Consider the following 23,441-nt stretch of genomic DNA (forward strand, 5'->3'; position numbering starts at 1 on the left):
TAAAGATAAGAAATAGAGTATGAAAAAGAACGGAGCCTTGCGGTACCCCTGAATTGATCTTGAACTCGTTTGATGAGATTCCATCTATAACAACTCGTATAGTGCGATCTCTGAGAAAACTCGATATAAATCGAGAGAAGCTATTACAGACACCAAAAGCAATAAGTTTTGCTAAAAGCGCACCATGCCATACTCTATCAAACGCTTTGGAAATATCCAGAGCCACCACTTTACTTTCGCCAAAACGGTGTATGGAACGACAACGTTTTTCCGATAGGAAGTCTAGCAGGTCTCCCGTAGAGCGTCCTCTACGAAATCCATACTGCCGGTCGCTGAGTGCACTCTAAATATTTCACTAGATGGTAGTTAACCATACTCTCCATGACTTTGGAAAGTGCGGAACAAATTGCTAATGGGCGATAATTTTCAGGGTTGTTAGCCTCACCCTTTTTAGGAATTGGTGTTACATTAGCAACCTTCCAACATACTGGAAATTTGCCGGCACGGTATAAAGTGCTAATGGACTAGCTAGCGTTGAAGAGTACTGCTTCAAGGCCAGTGCTGGTATACCATCAGGCCCAGGAGACTTATTTATGTTGAGATCCGCTAACCCAATTTTTGTTGTTTGGGAATTTAAGAACTGTATTTTTTGAAATGCGTTTCCAAGCATTTTTCTTATATAAAACTGTGAATCCCCTTTTTCAAATACCCGCCATAGACGTAATAAATTGTGATTGTGAATGCCGTTTTATTTAGTTGAGTAGTTTTGTATGCCAATTAGTAGCGGGATTTGTGGTTTGTAAAATTACAAACAATTTGGCCATTTTAATTGTTCAACAAATAAAAACCATACATAAATTTTAAAAAAAGGAAAGAAAACAAAAAAAACAAAAAAGATTTTGTAAATGAATTAAATACTTGTATTGTTATAATAATTACTCGTACTTGTATAATGAATATATTTTATTCAAACAATTAAATATTTACAAAACATGTTTTTTTAAAATCATTGAATTGTGTGGGTTTTTTAATTTATTGTTGTTAAATTTAGTTTATAAATGTTTCATTTCTATTATTCTTAAATAAGTTTATCTAAAGTAATTATTGTTTATTTCCTAACATTATTATTATATATTTTATATAATAAGTAATAATAATAAGTAATTTTGTTTAACTACTTATATTTTCAGTTTCAGTTTCAAATTGGCTTATAAATATGTGTTGTTGTTATCTTTTCTAATATCTGCAATTCAATTCAAATCTAATCCTTGAATTGTTTTCATAAAATATCTGACATCTAAAATGTTGTTGTTGGATATTTTATCTTTTTAATACTTAATTTCTTTATTTGCTGTTACTTTGTTGATGTTTGTTTGTTTGCTTTTAGTATTATTACTTGCTTCTTTTTTTTTTGCTTAAATTATTAATTTTATTATTAAAATTTGTTAAAATATTTTTGATGCACTTAAAAAAACTTATGCAGAAATTGCTAAAGTATTGTACAACGTCCTTTATTTCTATTTGATTGTGAAAATTCAGTGCCAATGACACCGCCACTACTGGTACAACCCATTAATTCACGAAACACATCACCAATTTTATAATTGTATCTAATTGGGTGTGAAAAAGTTCAAGGAAAGAAGAAAAAACAAAACAAAAAAATGAAATGAAATATTGTTATATAATCACTGCTAGCAAAAGGATGGATGTTTGGTTTAACATCCCTTCGCACGTTGGTTTAAAAAGTTTTAAAATACTTACTGTGCTGAACACTCCACATAACCGCAGCGCCAATGTTTTCGCACTAAAGTTGAAATATCTTTTAATTCCTGAAATGTAAGGGACAACAACAAAAAAAAAACACTAATTAATAGAGTAATTCAAGATATGTTTAATGAAATAATTAACATTATAACAGCTTTTCTTAAAAATAAATTATCTTTATATATATAATTCTTCTGTACGTGTGTTAGTAACTGAACTCCTCCTTAACGGCTGGGCCGATTTCGATGAAATTTGTTGTATGTGTTTGAGTGGGTCCCTGGATGGTTTAGATTCACAATTGAACCATAGAGGAACAATGGACATGGCACTTCCAATACGAAGTAAAAATATTTTATTGCATATTTAGAGTACTATTATAGCGGGAGTCTTCAAACTTTGTGTGAGCTATGGCAGAACAACGTTTGCCGGGACATCTAGTTTTATATAAATACTAGCATAGGGTAACATAGATATGATTTCGGTTTTGTGATAATTTATTATATATTGAGTATTCAGTGGATAATGTAGGAATGTAGTTTCAAGTGTTAGGGTCTTACTTATTGTATATACAGTCAGAGTTAAAAGTATACAGCAAGCATTTTCATCCGTGAAGCTAAATATTTTAATTATAGAAAAAAAATATATAAGTTTGACTAAACTTAAAATTAAATTTAGAGTTTAATCTTTTATTATTTTAAAAATCTTTGCAAATTAAAATTGATTTCGTGGAAAATTATTGAGAAAAAGAGAAAAGTACCTAAAAACAACAGTCAAAATTTAGTATACAGTTGATGGGCTCTATTTTATAGCACCAAAAGCCGAAAATAAAAACTTTATATTTTGTTGGTCCCCATTTAGCTTAATTACGGCCTCTAGTTGCCTTTTCATAGACTTTCCAAGATATTTGGTTATATTTTTAGTAATTTCGCCCCTCTCTTCCGTTAAAGAGGGTTTGGAGTTCGTCCTTAGATGAAATGTTTCGTTTTCCATTATTCCGATCTAAACTTTCCGACAGAAACTCTATTGGGTTAAGGCCTGAAGAATTCGGAGGTCAATATAACTGCTTATGCTCGTTATACAATAGTTACTCCTTAACAATTATTGTGGTGTGCTTTGGGACATTGTCTTTCTGAACGACAGGACCTAATTTTTCAGCACTTTCTTTCAGATTGTCCCTTAAAATTTGTAAGTAATTGCAATGAATACAAGATTGCCAGATCCTGCAGCTGATATACAGCCCACACCACTCCCACACCATCAAAGACCCACCGTCAGGTTTTACGATTTCTTAATTTTGAATTTGTAGTTTAAAAGTAAAAACCGAAGAATAATTGTTGGTTTCGATTTCGGTTTTAGGCCTTGAAAAACCGATTAAAACCGAACACGAAACTCTTATTTACCGTATGATAGTAAAAAAAACTTTGTTAGTATTTAAGAAACATGTAGGGTTATGCAAATATGGAGCTTTGCCTCTTTTTTTACTCAAACCTAATTATACCCTACACCACCATAGTGGTTAGCTGTTTGTAACGCCCAAAAATATTAGTCAAACATCTACCTTAAAGTATACCGATCGACTCAGAGTCACTTTCCGGGTCGATTAAACGATGTTCGTCCGTCAGTCGGTCCGTATGGCTGACTGTCCCTGTAAAGAGTACAGGTCACAATTTTGAAGTTATTTCGATAAAATTTGGTGCATATATTTTTTTTGCCTCAAGGACCAAGCATATTGAAACTGGCTGAACTCGGTCCATTATTTCACCTAGCACCCATGCAATGTCCTCCCGAAATTGGTCTTTATCGGTCGTAAATGTTTAATTTATATATGTATCACCACAAATTTCGCTACAAATAAGTTTTTTATATAAAAAATTCATGTCACCAACAATTTTGTTAAGATCGGTCCATAATTACTCATAGCTCCCATATAGACCCGCTTCCAAAAATCACTTTAACGTGTATAAATCTCTTAAAAATGTTGGTATATAATTTCATGTAGACATAAATCATACGACTTAATTTCATTGTGATCGGTCCATAATTGGTCATAGCTCCCATATAAGACCCAATTCCGAAAATCACTCACGAATACAAAGTATTGATATTTTAAAGGAAAATTGTTTTTGCTCATTTAATCAGTTTAGGGTATTATGTGGTTGGGCTTGACCGACAATACTTTCTTACTTGTTTTTTTTTTTTAAATTGTCCAATTTTGGATAAGTGTGGGGGAGGTGTTATGTTCGCTTAAGTGAGCCAATTTTTACTTTACACGCTATGATCTCTTTCCGGATTATATACAAATTGTATATGTGTCGCGAAGAAATTTTTTTCTATAAAAGAAAAAAATATATGGGCTTTTTTTGGGAAAAAACGTAAAAAATATGGCCCTTTTTACATGTTCCAATTTTGGATGCATGTACCTATTTATAGGGACGAGATAACTGCATTTTATCACCAATATAGCTGATATTTTAAAAATAAATTTTGACACTGCATTGTCGAGGAAAATTATAAAAAAAATAAATCTAAAAACCTAAATATCTCTTCAACTAATGAAGATAACCTACACATGTAAGTAGATCTTCTCAAGGACTATTTATATTTATAAATTTGGGTCATAAATGGATGTTTGCCGATTTTTAAAAAAAAATTTTGACCCGAGGTGACCGACTCTGAGGTGTCACGCGCTGTACCCTATTAGCGATATGAAACTGAGCAAAAACAAATCAACTGTAAAGTTTCGTAAGAAAAAAAAAAACTGACTTGTGTTTCCGGTATAATAATAACACTACATTTTTCCAACCACTACATTCAGATATGTATTAGGTGGTAATTGAAATCAGAGATATATAAATGGCTTCCTATATTTCCTTGTTTCTGGGACCCCTAATGTTTTCGATATTTAATTGCTTCAACATCTCGTTGGGAATCATGACTGTGAACCAATGCCTATTTCATGCGTTAAAAGTCATCAATACAACACCCTAGAACTGTTTCTAACTTCACACCCTGCTAAGTATGAAGTGGATGATTTTGTACAATTGGTAAAGCTAACAATTTACCTGAACTTACCGAAAAACTATCAACCACTGCCAAGCACGAGAGAGTAGCAGTAACTTTGCCAAATATATTTTTGTTTTAAATTATCGCCCAATAGAAATTGGCTCTGCACTTATGGAAAGTGTGGTAAATTACCATCTTGTTGCACATCTATGATCCAAAAAGAGACTTGCTAGCTTATTTATCGAAAAAATGATTTTGTTTCATTCACCGTTTTGGCGATAGTAAGGCAGTGGCTCTAGATATTTCCAAGGCATGATACACTTTTATCGAAACTCATTGCATTTGGTGTCGGTAAAAACTTCTCACGCTTTATATGGAGCTTCCACATATATCACACTATACGAGTTGTTATAGATGGGATCTCATCAGACGAGTTCAAGGTTATTTTCGATACTACAATGGCATGTGTTCAGCAGAAATTAAGTAACTTTCTCTTAATACCTAAATACACGAGCACTACATACTGCATGGAAAATGATTTATTATTTTTTCCACTTACGGAATGTACGGCTACATCCATATTTTCTGTAACTTACAATATAGAAAAATTCAAATCTAATATCCATAAAAAATCCTCCCTCATATAACCTATTTTCAGTCATTCCCAGAGTGCTGGTCCAAGCAATATGAAAAAAGATGTATGGTTACTTTTAGTGTATGAAGCATTAGGTTTACTGGACAAAGTAAAGTGGGATGGTTTAATAAAATATTTATTTGAATATATTTCTATTTACCTGTGAATTTGCTTGTGTTTCAGTTATTGTATCATATTTATTGCCAACTACAATTATACTAAAATCACGATGACTAAAACTATCCAAAATTTGATCTCTCATAGATCTGCAATACTGCAATGAAAAGAAAAAAAAACACAAAATAAAATGAAATTAATACATATAATAAAATGTGAAGAAAAAAAACATTTAAAAGTTTATAAAGTGTTAATAGCATGAAAATAAGTACTGGCAATTTAAAAAGTTTTCCATGTTTTTTTTTCTTTTTCTGTTTTACTTTGAGCGCATAAAATAAAAGTTGTGTCATTAGAGAAGGCTAATAAATTTGTCAATAAATAATTGCCAAATAACTAACAGGTAGTAGCAGCAGTACTTTTAAAAGATATTCAAAATAACTTTTTCCGGCCAGTTATTTTTTGCTTTTGTATTTTTATATTCATTTTTATAATAATGAAAATAAAACAACAAAAAAAAAACAAAATAATAATAATAATGAATAAAGAAAACTTACCCGAAATGTTTCCAAATTTCCCATATCAAACACTAAAACATACGCATGAACTGTTCTCAACCCCAGTGGATGGCCGTTGTTCCATTCAGCAAAATTATCAGCTGGAAATCGTTTCTGTTGAATGTTGATATTATTGTTGGGTATAATTTAAAGAAAATTAGAAAAGTTTTAATTGACCAAACATTTTATGTACAGCATACTAAATAACAGTACATAGTACACATTTTATTTTTTCTTAATAATATTTTCTACTCTAGTTGGTGCTATTTCAATTCTAATGAAAATGCAAATGATTGCGTATGAAAAGGGGAAGCAGAATGAGGATGAAATCCCATTTATATTAATGGACTTCACAGTATTTATTAAAAACAAGTAAGAGAGCTATATTCGGCTGCGCCGAATCTTATATACCCTTACCAAATTATTCTTAAAATTATTTTTATTTAAAATTTTTTTTTTCCAAAATTTTTTTTAAAACGTTTTTTACAATTTTTTTTAAAAATTTCTTAAATTATTTTAATTTAAAAAAGAAAAAAAATTAGTTCAAAAAAAATTTGTTGATGAAAAAAAAATTCGGGTTAAAAATATTTTTCTTGATTTTGACCCATTGTAGGTCCAACTTTCTATAGCCTTATATACATCGTTGCAATGGACTTTGAAATATCTATCATTAGATATCCATATTGTCTATATTAATGACTTAGCTATCCAGATATAGATCCAAACAAGTAAGAAAGTATGGTCGGTCAAGCCCGTCCATATAATACCCTACACTAAGTAAAAGAGCAAACAATTTTTCTTTTAAAATTTCAATAATTTATATTTTTAGTGATTTTCGGAAGTGGGCCTTATATGGGGGCTATGACCAATTATGGAGCGATCACCATGAAATTAGGTCGTGTGATTTATGTCTATATGAAAGTTTACTATGTTGAATTTTGTGAGTATACCAACATTTAAGTGATTTTCGGAAGCGGGTCTATATGGGAGCTATGACTAATTATGGACCGATCGTAACAAAATTTGGTGACATGAATTTTGTATATATAAAACCTATTTGGAGCGCAATTTGTGGAGATACATTTATAAATTAAACATTTATGACCGATAAAGTCCAATTTCGGAAGGACATTTGTTTGGGGGCTAGGTGAAATAAAAGACCGATTTCAGCCATTTTCAATAGGCTTGGTTCTTGGGCCGAAAATAATATGTACCAAATTTGATCGAAATATCTTCAAAATTGCGACCTGTACTCTGCGCACAAGGTTTACATGGACAGCCAGCCAGCCAACCAGATGGACGGACGGACGAACATCGTTTAATCAACTCAGAAAGTGATTCTTAGTCGATCGGTATACTCTAAGATGGGTGTTAGACTAATAGTTTTGGGCGTTACAAACATCTGCACAAACGCATAATACCCTCCCCACTATGGTGGTGTAGGGCATAAATAGGTCAAAAATCGAGGTTTTCCCGGTTTTTTTCTAATATCTCAGCAACCGAGCCGGAAGAATTCCCGATATATTGATGTATGAATCATGTATGTAAGTTATTTGGTGGCTTCGGAAAGTTGATTTCAACATACAGACGGACAGACGGACATGGATATATCTACTTCGCTATCTATAACGATCCAGAATATATATACTTTGTGGGGTCGCAAATGAAAAATGTAGAAATTACAAACGGAATGACAAACTTATATATACCCTTGCCACTCATGGCGAAGGATATAATAACTTAGGAAATACTTTGCTTGCTTTCAGGCAGCATTATAAGCTCCTAAAATATGCTAATTATTTGTTAAAGTTTTATTAAAATAAACTTTTAAGCAACCGCGACCCATGCAAACTGTGAAACCCCTAATAGCTGGTGGAAAATGTTTAAAGTTTTAAAACAATGTATGTATTCATTTGCTAAATGTTTACACTTAAGAAATTTTAATATTTGTTAAATACATTAGAACGGAAAAACAATTTTCTCTAAATTTATTCATCTTTAAGCAAACGAATTGATATTTATTCATTTTAAAACTTTGCATAATTTAATGTTGTCAATAAATATTAAATTAATTATAATATTCCATTAATAGCATCAAATTGAAATAAAGACTTTAATTTAATCTTTATTTTTAAAAATATATATTATTCCATTTATTAACATAATTTCTGTGAGTGTAGAACAACTACTATTTATTTACTAGTCTGTTGTGTATCGGTGACATTTTACGATAAAACCAAGTAATTTATTTACCTGGGGTGGAACATCGATTACCATCAGCTCTCGTATACATGTATCACATACCAGGCAGCTCTTGTATACTTTTCTTCTGGTTGTTGTTTGATGTGTCTTGGGGAAATCATGGTAGAAAAATTGCTGCAAATAACAAATAAATAGAAAATGGAAAATGAAAAGCGAACACAAATTACATACATATTTGTATTTACATAAAGTCAACAATGAAAAAATATGTATTCACAAATATTAAATTTCTATTTAAAATGTAATGTGACTTGTAATAATTTAGAAAAAAAAAAATATAATGAAAAGCGAACAATTATATTATATACAATTATATAGTGGTATTATATATATATATATATTATATACCTCGGTATTAGGAGTGCATTGATAACACCAATAGTGTTTTTAAATTTTATCCTATGTGTAACTATGGATTTACTTTCATTTTTCAATATTGGCTGTTATAAGTAAAATCGTGTGCCCTTTTCGTAATCTTATATATACATTTTTATAAATATCTTGATTTCAACATTATGTCTTCATATCATAAAAGTTGTAGCAATGACCGAAATGTGTTTTGTTACACATGTGGTGAATACGCAGTCAAAAAGTTTATAACAGACTTAGGGCCATTTTCTCATTAGGTGATTATCGTTTTTCTTAACAAAAAATTGCCGATTAATATCTATCAATGGCTTTTCTGATAAACGCATTCAATACCACACTCAGGGAAAAACTGCAACTTAAAAATAAGAACGCGTCATATTAATTCAATCATTTTCAATATAATAGAAGACTTATAATAAAATACATTAATAATTTTCAACTTTGAATTAATGTAGTTTTTATTTATTTCGTGCGATACATTGAATCAACATTGTTTTAAAGTTGAAACATATTATTTTAAGATTTTTATATCAATAATTTCATAATTAAGTTGAAATTTAAATAGCAAAATATAAAATTATTAACAAACATTAAAAAATCTATATGCCAACACTTTACATCAACCCTATCAGCTGATTCCCCCTTTATTAAGTTGTAAAATTTTATTTGTTGTGGACGTTTTAAAAGAATATCGATGAAATTTAAGTCAGTGGATGGTTTATTGTACACAGAAAGCATTTTAGGAAATGCATTGGGAGTTGCAAAATTCCGCAACAAGCTATTTCCATAAAGTAATAAAAACCAAATTTTTTTTTTTTTTAAATTTTATTCTATTCTCAATGCTATTTAGGATTTGCCAACTCTTGGCAGAAACTTCTAAGGAAAGAGCGCTTTTAGACGTTTATACTACTAAGCAGCGCTTCCAGAACTGTAATCGGGTTGAATTCATAATTGTTGAAGAAACCAACTGTCAGAACATCCACCTTAGGCCTTTAAATAAATACGCGCATCAATTTAAAAAATTTTATCAATAGTGTGAATTTTAAATTACATAATGTTTCAATATTAAATCAAAGCTAAATAACCTTAATATTAAATTGTTTCATTCTTAATTTAATAGTGTTTAAATTTTATTTCTAAAATAAAAAATATAATTTCAATAACTTTCCACATTTTTTCAATAAGGCGACAATATTGTTCTATTATAATTCAATATTAATTCAATGCCGAAAAATATTTGTCCAATTCACAACGTAGTTGTATGTTGTACGTTGTATGATACAACTATTGTGGTTGTGAACACAGATTTAGCAAAGTCGTATGTTTACCTTGTCAAGCCTTGAAAATGCAAAAAGAAACAGATCAAAACATTCCATAGTCTATTAATATGTAAAATTAACAGTGCAGCGAACAATAGCAAACTAATGTCTAAATTGTGTAAAAATTAAAACAATTGACATATATTTAAAACAAATTATCGTTTTTCATAAATTAAATAAATCAACTGATTTCAGTGTTACCGTTTGGTTGTTATTTTACACTAAAATTAAAAATTTTTTTTGTTTATGTATAAATATGAACTTTTGGTAACACTTAAATTTTCATACAACATTCGAAAAACATATGAGGGGCTTAAAGCACAAGGGATTCAAGTGGCATTTTTTTTTAAATTGAGTTAACATATGGGGTTAGTAGGTGAAGTTCATAGCACAAGAGTTGAATGTGGGATTCTCATCCATTAGGGAGATATGGCGACCAATTCTAGCACTTGTCATTAAAATACCTTTTTCTTTTGGAGCACAAGGGGTACATGAGCACTTAAACCCCTTGTGCTCTAAGCAAATATTAAAATTAATTTTTCACATGGACTGATTTAGTAAATTCAGATGAGTGATCAGCTAAAATTTAGCGATTAATTCCATCACTTGTTATCAAAACACCTGTTTCAAATGCCTTTGTGGATTATTTAAAAAAAAAGAAAAAAGTAACATAAAATAATGGAATCGAGTATATTAATAATTGTTGATTTTTTATTATTTTTGGTACGTAAAATCATTAAAAATAACGAATTTTCTGAATCTGATCATCTCATACAAAGATGATCTTATGAATGTGCAATAAAACTTCACCAAAGAAAATATGAAAGCTCGAAATGTTGGCCGAGTCGTGTAGTTACTACCACAACTTCCTCCAAAAAACAGCGTCAAATAAATAATTTTCCAGAAATTCAAGAACCTACAGGATCTTCTTTGCTATATACCACCAATTTACTATGAATGGTTTAAAGCACTTCCTCAAGATAGAATTGAAGAAATTCCGAAAAGAATCGAAAGTCAAAGTGAGGATGAAGATGACCCTAATGATGTCGTGGAATCTGATTATTAATTAAACAAATTAACAAAGAACCATAAAAGCTTTTCTTAATGAAATGTTAATAAACAAATTGAGTCCATGTAGTTTTCTTATTAGGTAATTCAGAAATTTAAAAAAAATTTAAAGCGCAAGGGGTATAAATGCGACTTTCCTTACTTCAAAGGTAATTTTTGGGTATTTGTATACGTAAAATATGGTATTTTTTTATCGTGTTAGATTAAAATATATCTCAGGATCTCTATTAATTAAAAAGTAATATTCCAGATAGCATCTACCATTTTTTGTTGTAAATTAACTTTAACCTCTTTTTTCTCATTATTAAACATAAGTCACTTGAACCCCTTGTGCTCTAAGCCCCTCATATGTAAAAATGTTGTAGGTGTTGTACAAAATATTTATATAGAAATTATCAACAACATTTGTACAACTATTGATAACTTAAAAAGAATATGGGTTTAGAAGTTACAGATTTATTTCCCTCTTTTTTTATTCTCATACCACTGTGCAATGGTACACCAATGACTTATTTGGTACAAACTGAAAATATATTTCACACTGAAACAAATCTTGGAATTACTGTTCATCATGATGAAGTTTTATACATTCAGTTTTGTTCGCTAACAATTACCAAAATATCAACAAATAGACTGCTTAAAAGTATAGTTATGATATCTCTAATAATTGGTTTTTTTAAATAATAAAATTTATATCAATTAATACAAACGTTTTTGAAATAAAGAAGCAATAGTGGCATTTGACCGGTCTTGTCATACTCCTAATTTTAATCATTATTCAAATATTTCTCAAGTACATACACAAATTTAAGCCACTATTATTGTAATTATTTTCCTTAAATATAAATATCCTTAGAGGTTGCAAATACTGCTAGTTTTCACACAAATTTAAATTGTACAAACCATAGGGTACAACTAGAGGCGCAACTGAGAGTAACAATAATTACTCTCTTCACACGTACTTGTGATATGTGAATTCAACATACTTGTGAGAGAAATTAACACATCAAAATACTTGAAATTTTACCTTTGATTTTCCGACTAAATTCAGACCGAACCACTTTATTAAACTTCTATACACTATTTGATGATTTTTTAACAATTTAAAGCACACTTTTATTTCCGAAACACGTTAATTTTGCTCAAATGAAAAAAATAATTTTTAATAGATTTTTGACACTTAATTTTATTTGTGGTAGAATTTAATTTATAGAACAGAGTTTCAATGTTTGGTATTGAAAATACAAGAAAATTTAAATAAATTAAAATTTAAGCATTTTTATAGAACTCTGTGTGTCTGGTGAAAATTAAAAAGGCACCAATACAACCTCAAAACTATGTACTAATACATTCTAACGACTTAGGTTTTTGACAACAGACTTAGGTTTTTTCCCTCTCAGTAACGCTTCTATGGATATATTATTCTATGGTACAAAGTATACCAAGTAGTTCAACTCACAATTTTTTAAAATTACTCTCTCACATATACGTGTAGCGTGTGAATTCAACACCATTGTGAGAGAATTAAACACATCAAAATACTTGAAATTTTAACTATTTTCCGGCTAAATAAAGGACGAACCACGTTATTACACTTTTACACAATATTTTGTTAATTTTTTAAACATTTGCAGCACACATTTATTTCCAAAAAGTGTTTATAAAAAAAATATTTTTTTTTTTAATTTTTGACACTTAATTTTATTTGTGGTAGAATTTCAATTATAGAACAGAGCATAGTAGAAAAATAGAAGGTAGTTTCATTCTCTCTTTATTTTTTAAAATTCTACGTCTGACATGCTTAAGGATTATGACGTTTTCGTTAAAATAGTAATACCATATTAATTAAAAATTTCCCCATATATTCTTTGAAGTTTGTGAAAAAATTAATACATAATTTTCATTAATTTGAAAAATATTAAAAAAAATATAAAAAATATTTACTATCAAATTGGGATCAAAGGTAAGATTTTCATTTTCAAATATTTCAAAGCTAATTTGTGAACATTATTTTAGATTTAACAAACATGAGTTGCATTTTCCCCAACTGCGAAAATACCAAATATTTTTGCAAAAATTCAAATGTAAATTTTGTTAAAGTCCCTACATTACCTAACAAACGACAACAGTGGCTGGATGTATGTAAAACTTGCGAAGAAGATTTGCCAAAAGAGCCAATGGTGTGCTCGGACCATTTCCTTAAAAGCCATATATATCAGTTAATACATTATATTCCAACACAACATACTTAATACATTTTTATTTAAATACTAAATTATAAATTACACATTTTTTGTAAAAAATTTCTCTAAAATAAAAATCATTTTTAGGAATGTGGCAACGCTTTTTATAATGCTCACAAAATAAGGAAACTTCAAAAAACCTTATTTGAAAAAAAAAATTTTGATTGAAACTACCTTCTATATTTTTATCATGGAACAGAGTTTAAATTTTTGGTATTGAAAATGAAACAAGTTGAAACTTTACACAATTTTATAGAACTCTGTAGGTCTGGTGAAAATTGAAAAAACCCAACACATGTACATTTTTGTTACTAACACATGTTTAGAGTTAGGTACTTTTTCACTAACACATGTTTAGAGTTAGGTACTGCTGTCAAAGAGTTGGACTACTTGTTATACTTTGGTACAAACAATTTAAATTTTATAGAAATTTGGGAATAAACAAAATAATTAAAAATTTTTAAATTTTCACATGTTGCTCACAAAACAAGTAAGAAAGTATGGTCGGTCAAGCCCGACCATATAATACCCTACACTAAGTAAAAGAGCAAACAAATTTTTATTTCAATAATATTTTTGAGTGATTTTCGGAAGTGGGCCTTATATGGGAGCTATGACCAATTATGGACCGGTTACCATGAAATTAGGTCTTCTATATTAAAGTTAACTATTTTGAATTTTGTGTGTATACCAAAATTTTTGAGCGATTTATGCACGTTAAAGTGATTTTCGGAAGCGGGTCTATATGGGAGCTATGACTAATTATGGACCGATCGTAACCAAAATTTGGTGACATGAATTTTGTATATATAAAACTTATTTGGAGTGGAATTTGTGGAGATACATATATAAATTTAACATATATGACCGATAAAGTCTAATTTCGGAAGAACATTTGTATGGGGGCTAGGTGAAATAATATACCGATTTCTGCCAGTTTCAATAGGCTCCGTCCTTGGGCCGAAAAAATAATATGTACCAAATTTTATCGAAATATCTTCAAAATTGCGACCTGTACTCTGCGCACAAGGTTTACATGGACAGCCAGCCAGCCTGACGGACGGACATGGTTTAATTGACTCTGAAAGCGATTCTAAGTAAGTCGATCGGTAAACTTTAAGGTAGGTGTTAGACTCATATTTTTGGGCGTTACAAACATCTACACAAAAGCATTATATGGTGGTGTAGGGTATAAAAAGCACATAGTGTTTATTGTTCATCGAATTCAGTGTTACTTTGATATTTCGGTTATTTGGTCAGAAAATTTATTCAAAAATATTCGATTTCAAAAAAATTTATACGAAACAAAAATGTTTATCATAGTTATTTTTAATGCCAACCGCCACGGTGGCTAGTAAACTAACCACTTCACTCCACAAAAACCGTTGGAATGGGGTAATTTTTTTATGTTCTGATTATTTTTTTCTTACTTTTTATAATAAACTAACCTTGATTGAAGTAAAAATGCAATTGTTTTGATTTTAAACTTATACACAAAAAAGCGTGGCTGAAAGAGTTAAAGCCTATAGTCCAACCTCTTTAACAGAAAAAATCTTACAAAAATCCTCATCCATTAAAATGTTACAGATTTTTTATCCAAAAATTAACAAAATTGTCCACTGTTCACTGTAGCATTGCAATGGAGTTGTATAAACTAAAGTTCAAAGCGAATGTGTACAAACACCTTTATTTTTATTACCTCTCCCATCATAACCTATTTTCCTAGTTCCAACTCAATATACTGCATGAGTATCGGTTATACCCATAGTGTAGGTTCAAGTAAAATACCAATGGTGTTGGTTGCTGCTCCAGTACTTTGGTTAAAATGGAGCAATGACGTACAACCTAATAAAAATTATATGCTAGCCATATGTTTATAAAGAAACAAAAAGGATAATAAGGATATTGTATATAACAAAGTTAGTTCAGTATCCTTATACATATAGAGGGATAAAACTAAAACTAACAAATATAAAAAATGACAGCATGCTGCGGTTGATACTAGATTAATATAAATACATACGTATGTAGGTATTAAACAAAGAGCAAAACAAAACAAAAGTATTTAAACTCACCTGTAATATACTTGTTTTACCGACGCCAGTGGCCCCCAAAAATGCCGCTTTAAGGGGGCCCTGTAGCCATGGGGGCTCTGCACCACCCTCCAGAGTGATGCGCTATGCTGAAATGCACTTATTTTGTATATGAATTTCCATTGCGATTGAGATCTTTGTAGATTTTGTTGTAGAATTGTCACCGACATAGTCAACGCTGCGTGTGCTGCCAATTAAAAGTTTTTTCGAATTTGTCGGCGAAATAGTGCTCCACATTATATTTTGAAAGAACGCCAGTTTGCAATTTTCTTTTCTATTTTTATTTTTAATTAAACGTTGTTAGGTTGGTTTTGTTGGTTTGGTTTTGGTTTGAGAATTTGTGCGTTTGTCTTTTTTGTGGGTATATGGTTTGGAGTTTAAAAACTATTTTTTCGGAGGATGTTTAAGGGATTGAATGTGTTTGTTTCTAAGTACAACAATTGTTTGTGAAGTCTACTAAATTACTACAGTTTTTTTGTTTTTGTTGTTTTTCTTAAAGTTGTTTTGATTTGTTTTTGTTATATTCTACTTTTTTGTTATTGATAGAAGAATGCTGATTTCAGTTTTTAATTAAAAAATATATTGCTTTTTATTTTCCAGGAGATTTGGGAGATTTGTGCCGTATGACGTTTAAATGATGAGACAAATGAAGAAAATAAAATCTTGACCCAAAATTAAATGTTTTTTTAAAGATGTTTCTTGGGGCATGAATTTGTGGTGTTTAATATTGCTGGAAATATAAAGAAATAAAATGTGTAATTAAAATTTAATTGAAATTAATTTCAAGTGTTAAAATATCTGCACTTTATAAAAGTGTTTGAAGAAATAATCAGAAGATATTTCACTTTATTTGAATTAAAAACATGTTTAGGAAAGAGGAGTGAACAAAAGTCATGTGTGTTCAAATATTTATACAATTTGAACATATCTTTATTGTGGGTTCAAATACTTGTTTAGTTTTTGAATTTTTATTGCTTGATTTTCCTCAAAAAACTTTACCTAACACACAATTTAAACTAAAAAGGACTTACATCTGTACATTTACACTTGAGTATGATGATGATGATGAAGGATGAACATAAAACGGATAAACAAACCCGAAATTCTAATTCTTTAATATTTATTTCATAAAGATTTTCCTTGTAAGCAATTTATTGCTTTTTTATTTGTTTCGAAACTGTTAAATTTTTTTTTGCGCCACAAAATATCATCTTTAAAGAGGAGAACAAACAAATAAATTTTCAGAAACGTAAAAAAACATCATCATAAAATTAAAAACAAACAAACCAAACAGCCAGCCATATATCCTCCAAAAAAACAACAAGAAAATAAATAAAGAAGCAATTGCCGGAGCCGTATTTCGGTAGACGAAATACCCCCCCCATCCAAAAAAAGTAGTACAAGTAAAAACAATAAAAAACCAAGTAAAATAAAGTGGAGCAAAGTAAAGTGGAACAGAGTTGAGTAATGTCGGGATACAAAGGAACAAACTGCCTCAATAACAATTTGTTATGAATGAATTTTGTTTTGATGTTTACAGCCATAAAAATTCAGTTTTTTCTTTGTTTTTATGAGTTTAACAAATAAAATAAAAAACAAGAACAAACAAAAAATCAAACATCCCTTTTGCGCGTAATGTGTCCTTTTCAATAATTTCTCGGTATTTGAGAGCGGACAGAAAGTATAAGTGGTTGGGTATCCTTTTGACTATTTGTTTGTTTTTCAAATAGTCTCTCTCTCTATGTGGCCTTCTTTCAGTCTGTTTATTTTTTGTTTTGTGAAAATGATGCCAATAAAATTGTAATTTATCAAAATCTAAAAAAAAATACTAAAATTCAAATAGACACACACAACTGACAGACAGACAAATTTACAAACAAACAGGCAGATAGATACATTGGCATATGAATAATGAATTTCAACACTCCCATCTTTTCTGGGGAAAAGTGCAAAAAAGTAAAGTAAACTGTGCTAAAATTGAATTTTTACTCTTCTGAAGTAGATATTTAATATTGGGTATTCATGTTTACCATGGCCATACCATAAAATCTAAAGTTCTCCAGAATTTAAAAATTTGGCTTCGTTTGGTTTCTATATCTAAAGTAAAGCTGTTAATAACTTTAGAACTTTAAGTCAGATTTTATCTTTGATCTGGAAGGGGTAAGGATAGATGCCTTTCCATCTAAAAGTTAAAAAAATCGTTCTCAATTTTATTAAACAATTTCCAATTAAAATGGACTATTGTTAATATTTCATATTTTGTAACATTCACAATAGTACACTGGTGCATATTCCTATAAACGCACACTACTTTTTTTTAAAAAGATCGTAAAAATTAAACATGAACTTATTTAGAGGTCTACAAATTTGTTTATTGAATTAGATAAGACTTCACATAAAATATTGTTTACAAAAAAAAATCATTTGTACTTTATTTTTTTTTTACTTAATTTTCGAGATTAACAGCCATTTTTAAGGGTATTTTCCTATAAACGCACTTTAATTTATGGGCCACTGTAGCATTATTAATAATGTGTGGATGATCATTTGTTATGGATTGTTTAAAAAATACGGCCTGGCATTGATTCCACTAATTTTTTAAACAGATTGGAAACAATTTCCTCTCAGACTTGTTTAATTCTTAGTTTCAGCTCTGTCACAGTCATTATGCTTTCATTCTGGGCATTATTTGCATAAACTTTACGGGCCATGTATCTCCACAAGTTCTCCATCGGGTTTAAGTCCGGACTACAAGCCGGCCAGTCCAACAGAGGAAGGCTATGTTCATTAAACCAAGATTTCGATTGCTTACAAACATGGATTGCAGCATTATCTTCTTGGAATATGCAATTTTCATCCATTTTTACATCCATAAGTGAGAGAAGAGCATCTTCCAATAGTTCGTTGTAAATCGCACTATTCATTTTTGTCGGAACAAAACATATTTTTGACTTGCCAACTGCAGAAAATGCTGCCCAAACCATAATACTGCCACCACCGAAATTACGTTTTGACATCCGAACATCTTTTGATCTCAAATCGTGCCAATAGCATGAGTATGAGTCAGGCCCGTCTAAATTAAATTGTTTTTCGTCAGAGAAAATTACTTTTTTCCACTTATCTGTCGATTTCATATATTTTCATGCGAATTTTAGACGATTTTCTTTATGGTGCTTTTTAACATTGGTTTACATTTCGGCTTTTTCCATTTTATGTTTTCATCGTTTCGTAAAATGTGGAAGTCACTCGAAGATTCAATTTATTCTTTATTTGTGTGGAATTAAATTAGTTGCGGGTTGCTTCTTGTTTTATCCCAGCAAAAAATATTCTGGATTTGGAAGCAAGAAATATGATTACTGCATCTTCTACTGCTACATTAATTGCATCCTAAAATTATTGCCTTACAAAAATGATTTTGGAAGGCATACATTAAGCTATTCGTATAGGTGGTGAAGAACTTAGAAAAAATCAGCGCTTCTTGTTAGGCAATCACTGGGTCTGTAAGATTTTATTGCTTCTCAGCAGCTTTAAAATCTATGTGCACAATTGTTTGCAGATATTTAATTCAATGAAGTCAGGTTAATTTTAAAGCTGTGAAATATGCTAATTTTGGTTTCCTTATGCAGAGCCTCTACGCGTGGAATCCCATATAAAAATCATGTAATCTTTAAAGCGAGGTGGTAGCAGTATACAAGTGCTCTCTGCCTTACAAACCTGCTTCCGAGGAAGCACCATTTTTTGCTGGGATTAGATTAAGTTGTCTTCTTGTTAGTTTAGTATTTCCCTTTGTAGGTTTGCGAACTCCATAATTTTGACCTTTCTTCAAGAAATTTCGCACAACACTTTCCGAACGATCGATCCAATTTCTCTATTGGAACATCCTTGGTCGTGAAAAAATTTAATTTGAATCTTTTCTTGATCGGACAAAAAAGTTCCCTTGGGCATCTTTAAAAGTGATGAAATTTTTAGTTTCAAATAGAAAAGTTACAGTAAATTGAGATGTTACTATTAGAAAAAAACTAAATTTTATTTTTGGTAACTTTTTTAAAAACAAATTTCACGTCTGCGTTTATACGAATCTTCCACTTCAAATAGCACCAAGAACCTTTGATCGCATAATTAAGGCAAACAACAAGAATAAGAAACAAAAATTTGTTTTATTTCAAAAAGTACCGTTATGTTGTCTCTCATTAAAAAAGTTAAATTTTGCTTTTGGATGAGAACAACAAAGATATAACAAAAATACAGAAAAAAATTAAGTGCGTTTTTAGGAATATGCACCAGTGTAGTTGTTCGCAAAACCTATGTCTACTTACTACCATTTATTTTCCTAATCGCTACCACTGTTCATTAACTCACAACCATAAACACTGTTACAGATTTATACAAAATTTAAACAGCATTAGCTGATGACTGATAAAACCATCATGGACCGACCACATTTCATTTAAAGGAATTAATATTCATTCAAATACACATTCATTCTGAGAATCTGACAAACAAACAAAATTTGAATTGAATTAAATTGTTTTAAATATTTGTTTATCTAGTTGTCGTTGAAGTGGAAATGTTGTACGATTTCCATAATAAAACAAATAAAGAATAAACATTTCATTTATTTCTTAATAAGGATTCAATATAAAATTAGAATTTGATGAGAAATCAATTGCAGAAAATTGCTGAAGTTTGTAATTTTTGGGAAAAGTAAATGGATTCCTTTTATATCCATCAGCAAAAAGATGGTGGTATATTGATTTTCTCATTCCATTAACAACACTTTCACAATAACTAGATTATCTAAAAGACTAGTAAATGAGAATCATTTTTTGAGTCGATTTATCGATTTCCGTCATTCTGTCTGGCTGGCTGGCATACATCAGCATACATATTCTGACAATGCAATAAATACGCTGATACTGATTCGTTACTAAAAAAATCCAGATTATTCTGAGAAGAACTGTTAAATAGGATTTATCCTCTTGTTAGTTTTTGGGGTAGAAAAATCTTCTGGATATTTGTTATAATTGTGATGCATGTATTACGATAAATATGATAAACATTTTTGCTGAATTACTTGCAAGTAATTTGCGCTAGTCAGAAAGCTATAAACTGCTGCTTGAAGTTTTAGTAACTGATCCTTTTTTATTTTTAGATCTCGTGCGCTTAAAAGAGTTTTATCGGATATCAAAATTTATTTTTTTTAAAATGATGCTATTGTAACGCCAATTAATAAAAAGGAGAGGCCTTAAAAAACACCTTAAAATTATTCGGAACTTTCCAGATATCACCTAATTAATTACCATGGTAGATCGCTGCTAGCAAGCAATGAAGTAGAGTCTTTTCTTCCACTATATTTCCTATTTTTGTGACGGTTCATTTATGTCGAACTTTTGTATTCATATAACGTAAGAAATTAAGGTCGGTCGAGCCCGATTATATACTGAGTAAATGAGCAAAAACATTAATTTTTTATTTTCGTGAGTGATTTTCGGAAGTTGGTCTTATATGGGAGCTAGAAACAATTAAGGACCGATCTTCTTGAGGTTAGGCCGAATTTCTATATGAAACTTATTTCTATTAAATTATATTTGGATTGCAAAATTTTTAAAAGATTTGCTATCGTTAAAGTGATATTAGTCTGCTTTTACACAGGGCAAGTTTTCTTGCCGCAAGTCTGAGTTTATAGGAGAGAGAGGCAAGAAGATAGAAGAGGGGTACACACTTGCTTGTACTGGCAAGTCTCTCCAATTCTATTTTGTTTTTTTATTTTCACTATGGCGTCTATTAGATTTTGACATACAAAGTTGTGTAAACAGACGAGCAAATTTAAAAGGGAATCGAAGAGACTTGCTTCAAGTAAACTTGCTGTGTGTAAATGCAGACTAAGGAAGTGAGCCTTATATGGGAGCTATGACCAATTGTGGACTGATCGTCATGAAATTAGGTCGTGTGATTTATGTATATGGGGGATTTCACGTCAAGTGAACCAACTTTTAAAATCGATGTTTTCCGATCGGGATGAAATCCCACTACGAGACCAAAAAGCTGTTAAAGGAATAGACCTAAGCTTTCTTTTGAGCAAAAACAAAATTTAAAAAAAAAAAATTTTGTTACAATAAGAAAAAACATGTAAAATTTACACTCAAAGTACACTCTTGTAAGCACATGCAATTTTCCGAAAATGAGTGAATTCACTTAATTGTGAATAAATTCGAAAATAATCCATCGATTTTTATGGCCGATATCTCATTTTGTTTCTATTACATGTGGCTTTGCGATAAAGCAATAAACCTGAATACGTTCTTCCGTTATCGATTTTTCATGATTTTTTTTTTCAAACAAAAATATTTGATATTTTCACGTAAAAAATATATTTTTTGCTTCAATTTGTTAATTTAACTCCGAAACTACTGAGCCGATTGAAAAGCAATATACATGTAAAAATTTGTACATAGCATGGGAAAAATGTTTTCAAAATTCAATCAATCGAAAGAAGAACATTAACTACTCCATTTTATGTATATCACACAAAAAGTTAAATTTTGTGAAAATTACCGAATTCACTTAATTGTGAATAAATTCGAAAAGAATCAATAGATTTTTACCTCCGATATCTCATTTTGTTGCTATTATATGCAACTTTGCGGCGTTTTCGATTTTTCATGTGTTTTTTAAAACACAAAAATTTGCTATTCTCACGTAAAATATAAATTTTTTGCTTCAATTTGTTATTTTAACTCCGAAATCACTGAGCCGATTAAAACCCAATATATAAACGGATTAAAGGTTATGTAAATTTAATCTTTTCTAAGTTTCTTTTAATATTAACGGACTAACCTACATTATGTGGAGAAACATCTAAAAAAAATTCACAATTTTAGGAAAAAAAAAATTAAAAAAAGCTACCATAGAATTAAAAAATTTTCCCATTTTTGTACTTAGGTAACTATGATGCATCACATCTATATAGTGGTTAGTGAAAACTTTTTTGCTGTTGACCTGTGTTATACGAATAATTATACGTAAGATTTTGTTTGAATATTCGAACGAATATTACTCTAATAGATATCTTATTAGATATCCACCGATTTAAATCGTTTGAATGGTAAGTGTTAACTAATTTGAATTACTTTGTGTGAAGAATTGTTAAATAGAGAATAGGCTCTTAGAGTAAAGTTCTTGTTAGTCGTTGTGGGAGAAACAATCTTCTGGGTATTTGTTAATAAAGTAAAAGATGAAACTAGTTATTCAAGTTCATCTGTTCTAAAGAATGATAAACATTTTGGCTGTAATTTGCATTTGCTGGAAAGCAATAAACTACTGCCTGAAGTTAGAGGAGTTTTAGATCGCATCCTACCGGGTCTCAATATATTAAGTGTTCTGGACCAATAGCATTTCATATGTTTTAAAAGATATTAAAACATCTGACTTTAAAAAAATACGGTCTGTCGGTTAACTAAAAACCGTGTTTTTATAAAACTGGGGTTTCGGTTTAGGAATTTCGGTATTTGAAAACAAAGAAGGGCGACAATTGTAATGTTCCAATTTTTCCTGTAAGTTATTTTAAAAAAAGTGAAAAAAGCTCTTCCTATATTTAAAAAAAAACACGAAACAGCTATGTTTTGTAAACAAAATTTGTTTGGTGGACTCTTAGCTATATTATTGCCATATATAGTTAAGCAGTATCACCAAGTCTGAATTAGCTGTTGGGCAAAAACTAATGACACCTTTTTTTGAGGTAATTTTTAGAAATTTTGGAGCCCCATAAAAAAATTGGTGACCAAAATCGCCAAACTAAGTAAAGGGTTTTACTACCCTTTAATAGTAGTGTAGAACCTATGTTGTCATGACTGTGTGTTTGTTGCACTGTGTAGTCGAATATATCAATGATATCTGAGAAGCCACTACTGAAAAGTTGAATAGATGTATCCCAAATCATCAACTTGGATTTAGTAGAAAACACGACATTATCGAAGATACTCATAGACCTTTTAATGTTTCAGAAATTGTTTTTG

The 23,441-nt window shown here is 30.2% G+C and overlaps 1 protein-coding gene across 1 annotated transcript; it reads right to left on the reverse strand.

Annotated features, from left to right (window-relative positions):
• Positions 1 to 1,457: 1,457 nt before the first annotated feature.
• Positions 1,458 to 15,736, reverse strand: LOC135949024 (ras-like protein family member 10B). Its single transcript, XM_065498481.1, is given in 6 exon segments — positions 1,458 to 1,610; positions 1,762 to 1,829; positions 5,562 to 5,675; positions 6,073 to 6,186; positions 8,326 to 8,448; positions 15,409 to 15,736. Coding segments are annotated over 6 exon segments (795 nt in total). The 5' UTR covers positions 15,664 to 15,736; the 3' UTR covers positions 1,458 to 1,489.
• Between the last annotated feature and the right edge of the window lie 7,705 nt (positions 15,737 to 23,441).

The sequence above is a fragment of the Calliphora vicina genome, chromosome 1 (genome assembly GCF_958450345.1).
Source record: "Calliphora vicina chromosome 1, idCalVici1.1, whole genome shotgun sequence".
NCBI classification, from domain to species: Eukaryota; Metazoa; Arthropoda; class Insecta; order Diptera; family Calliphoridae; genus Calliphora; species Calliphora vicina.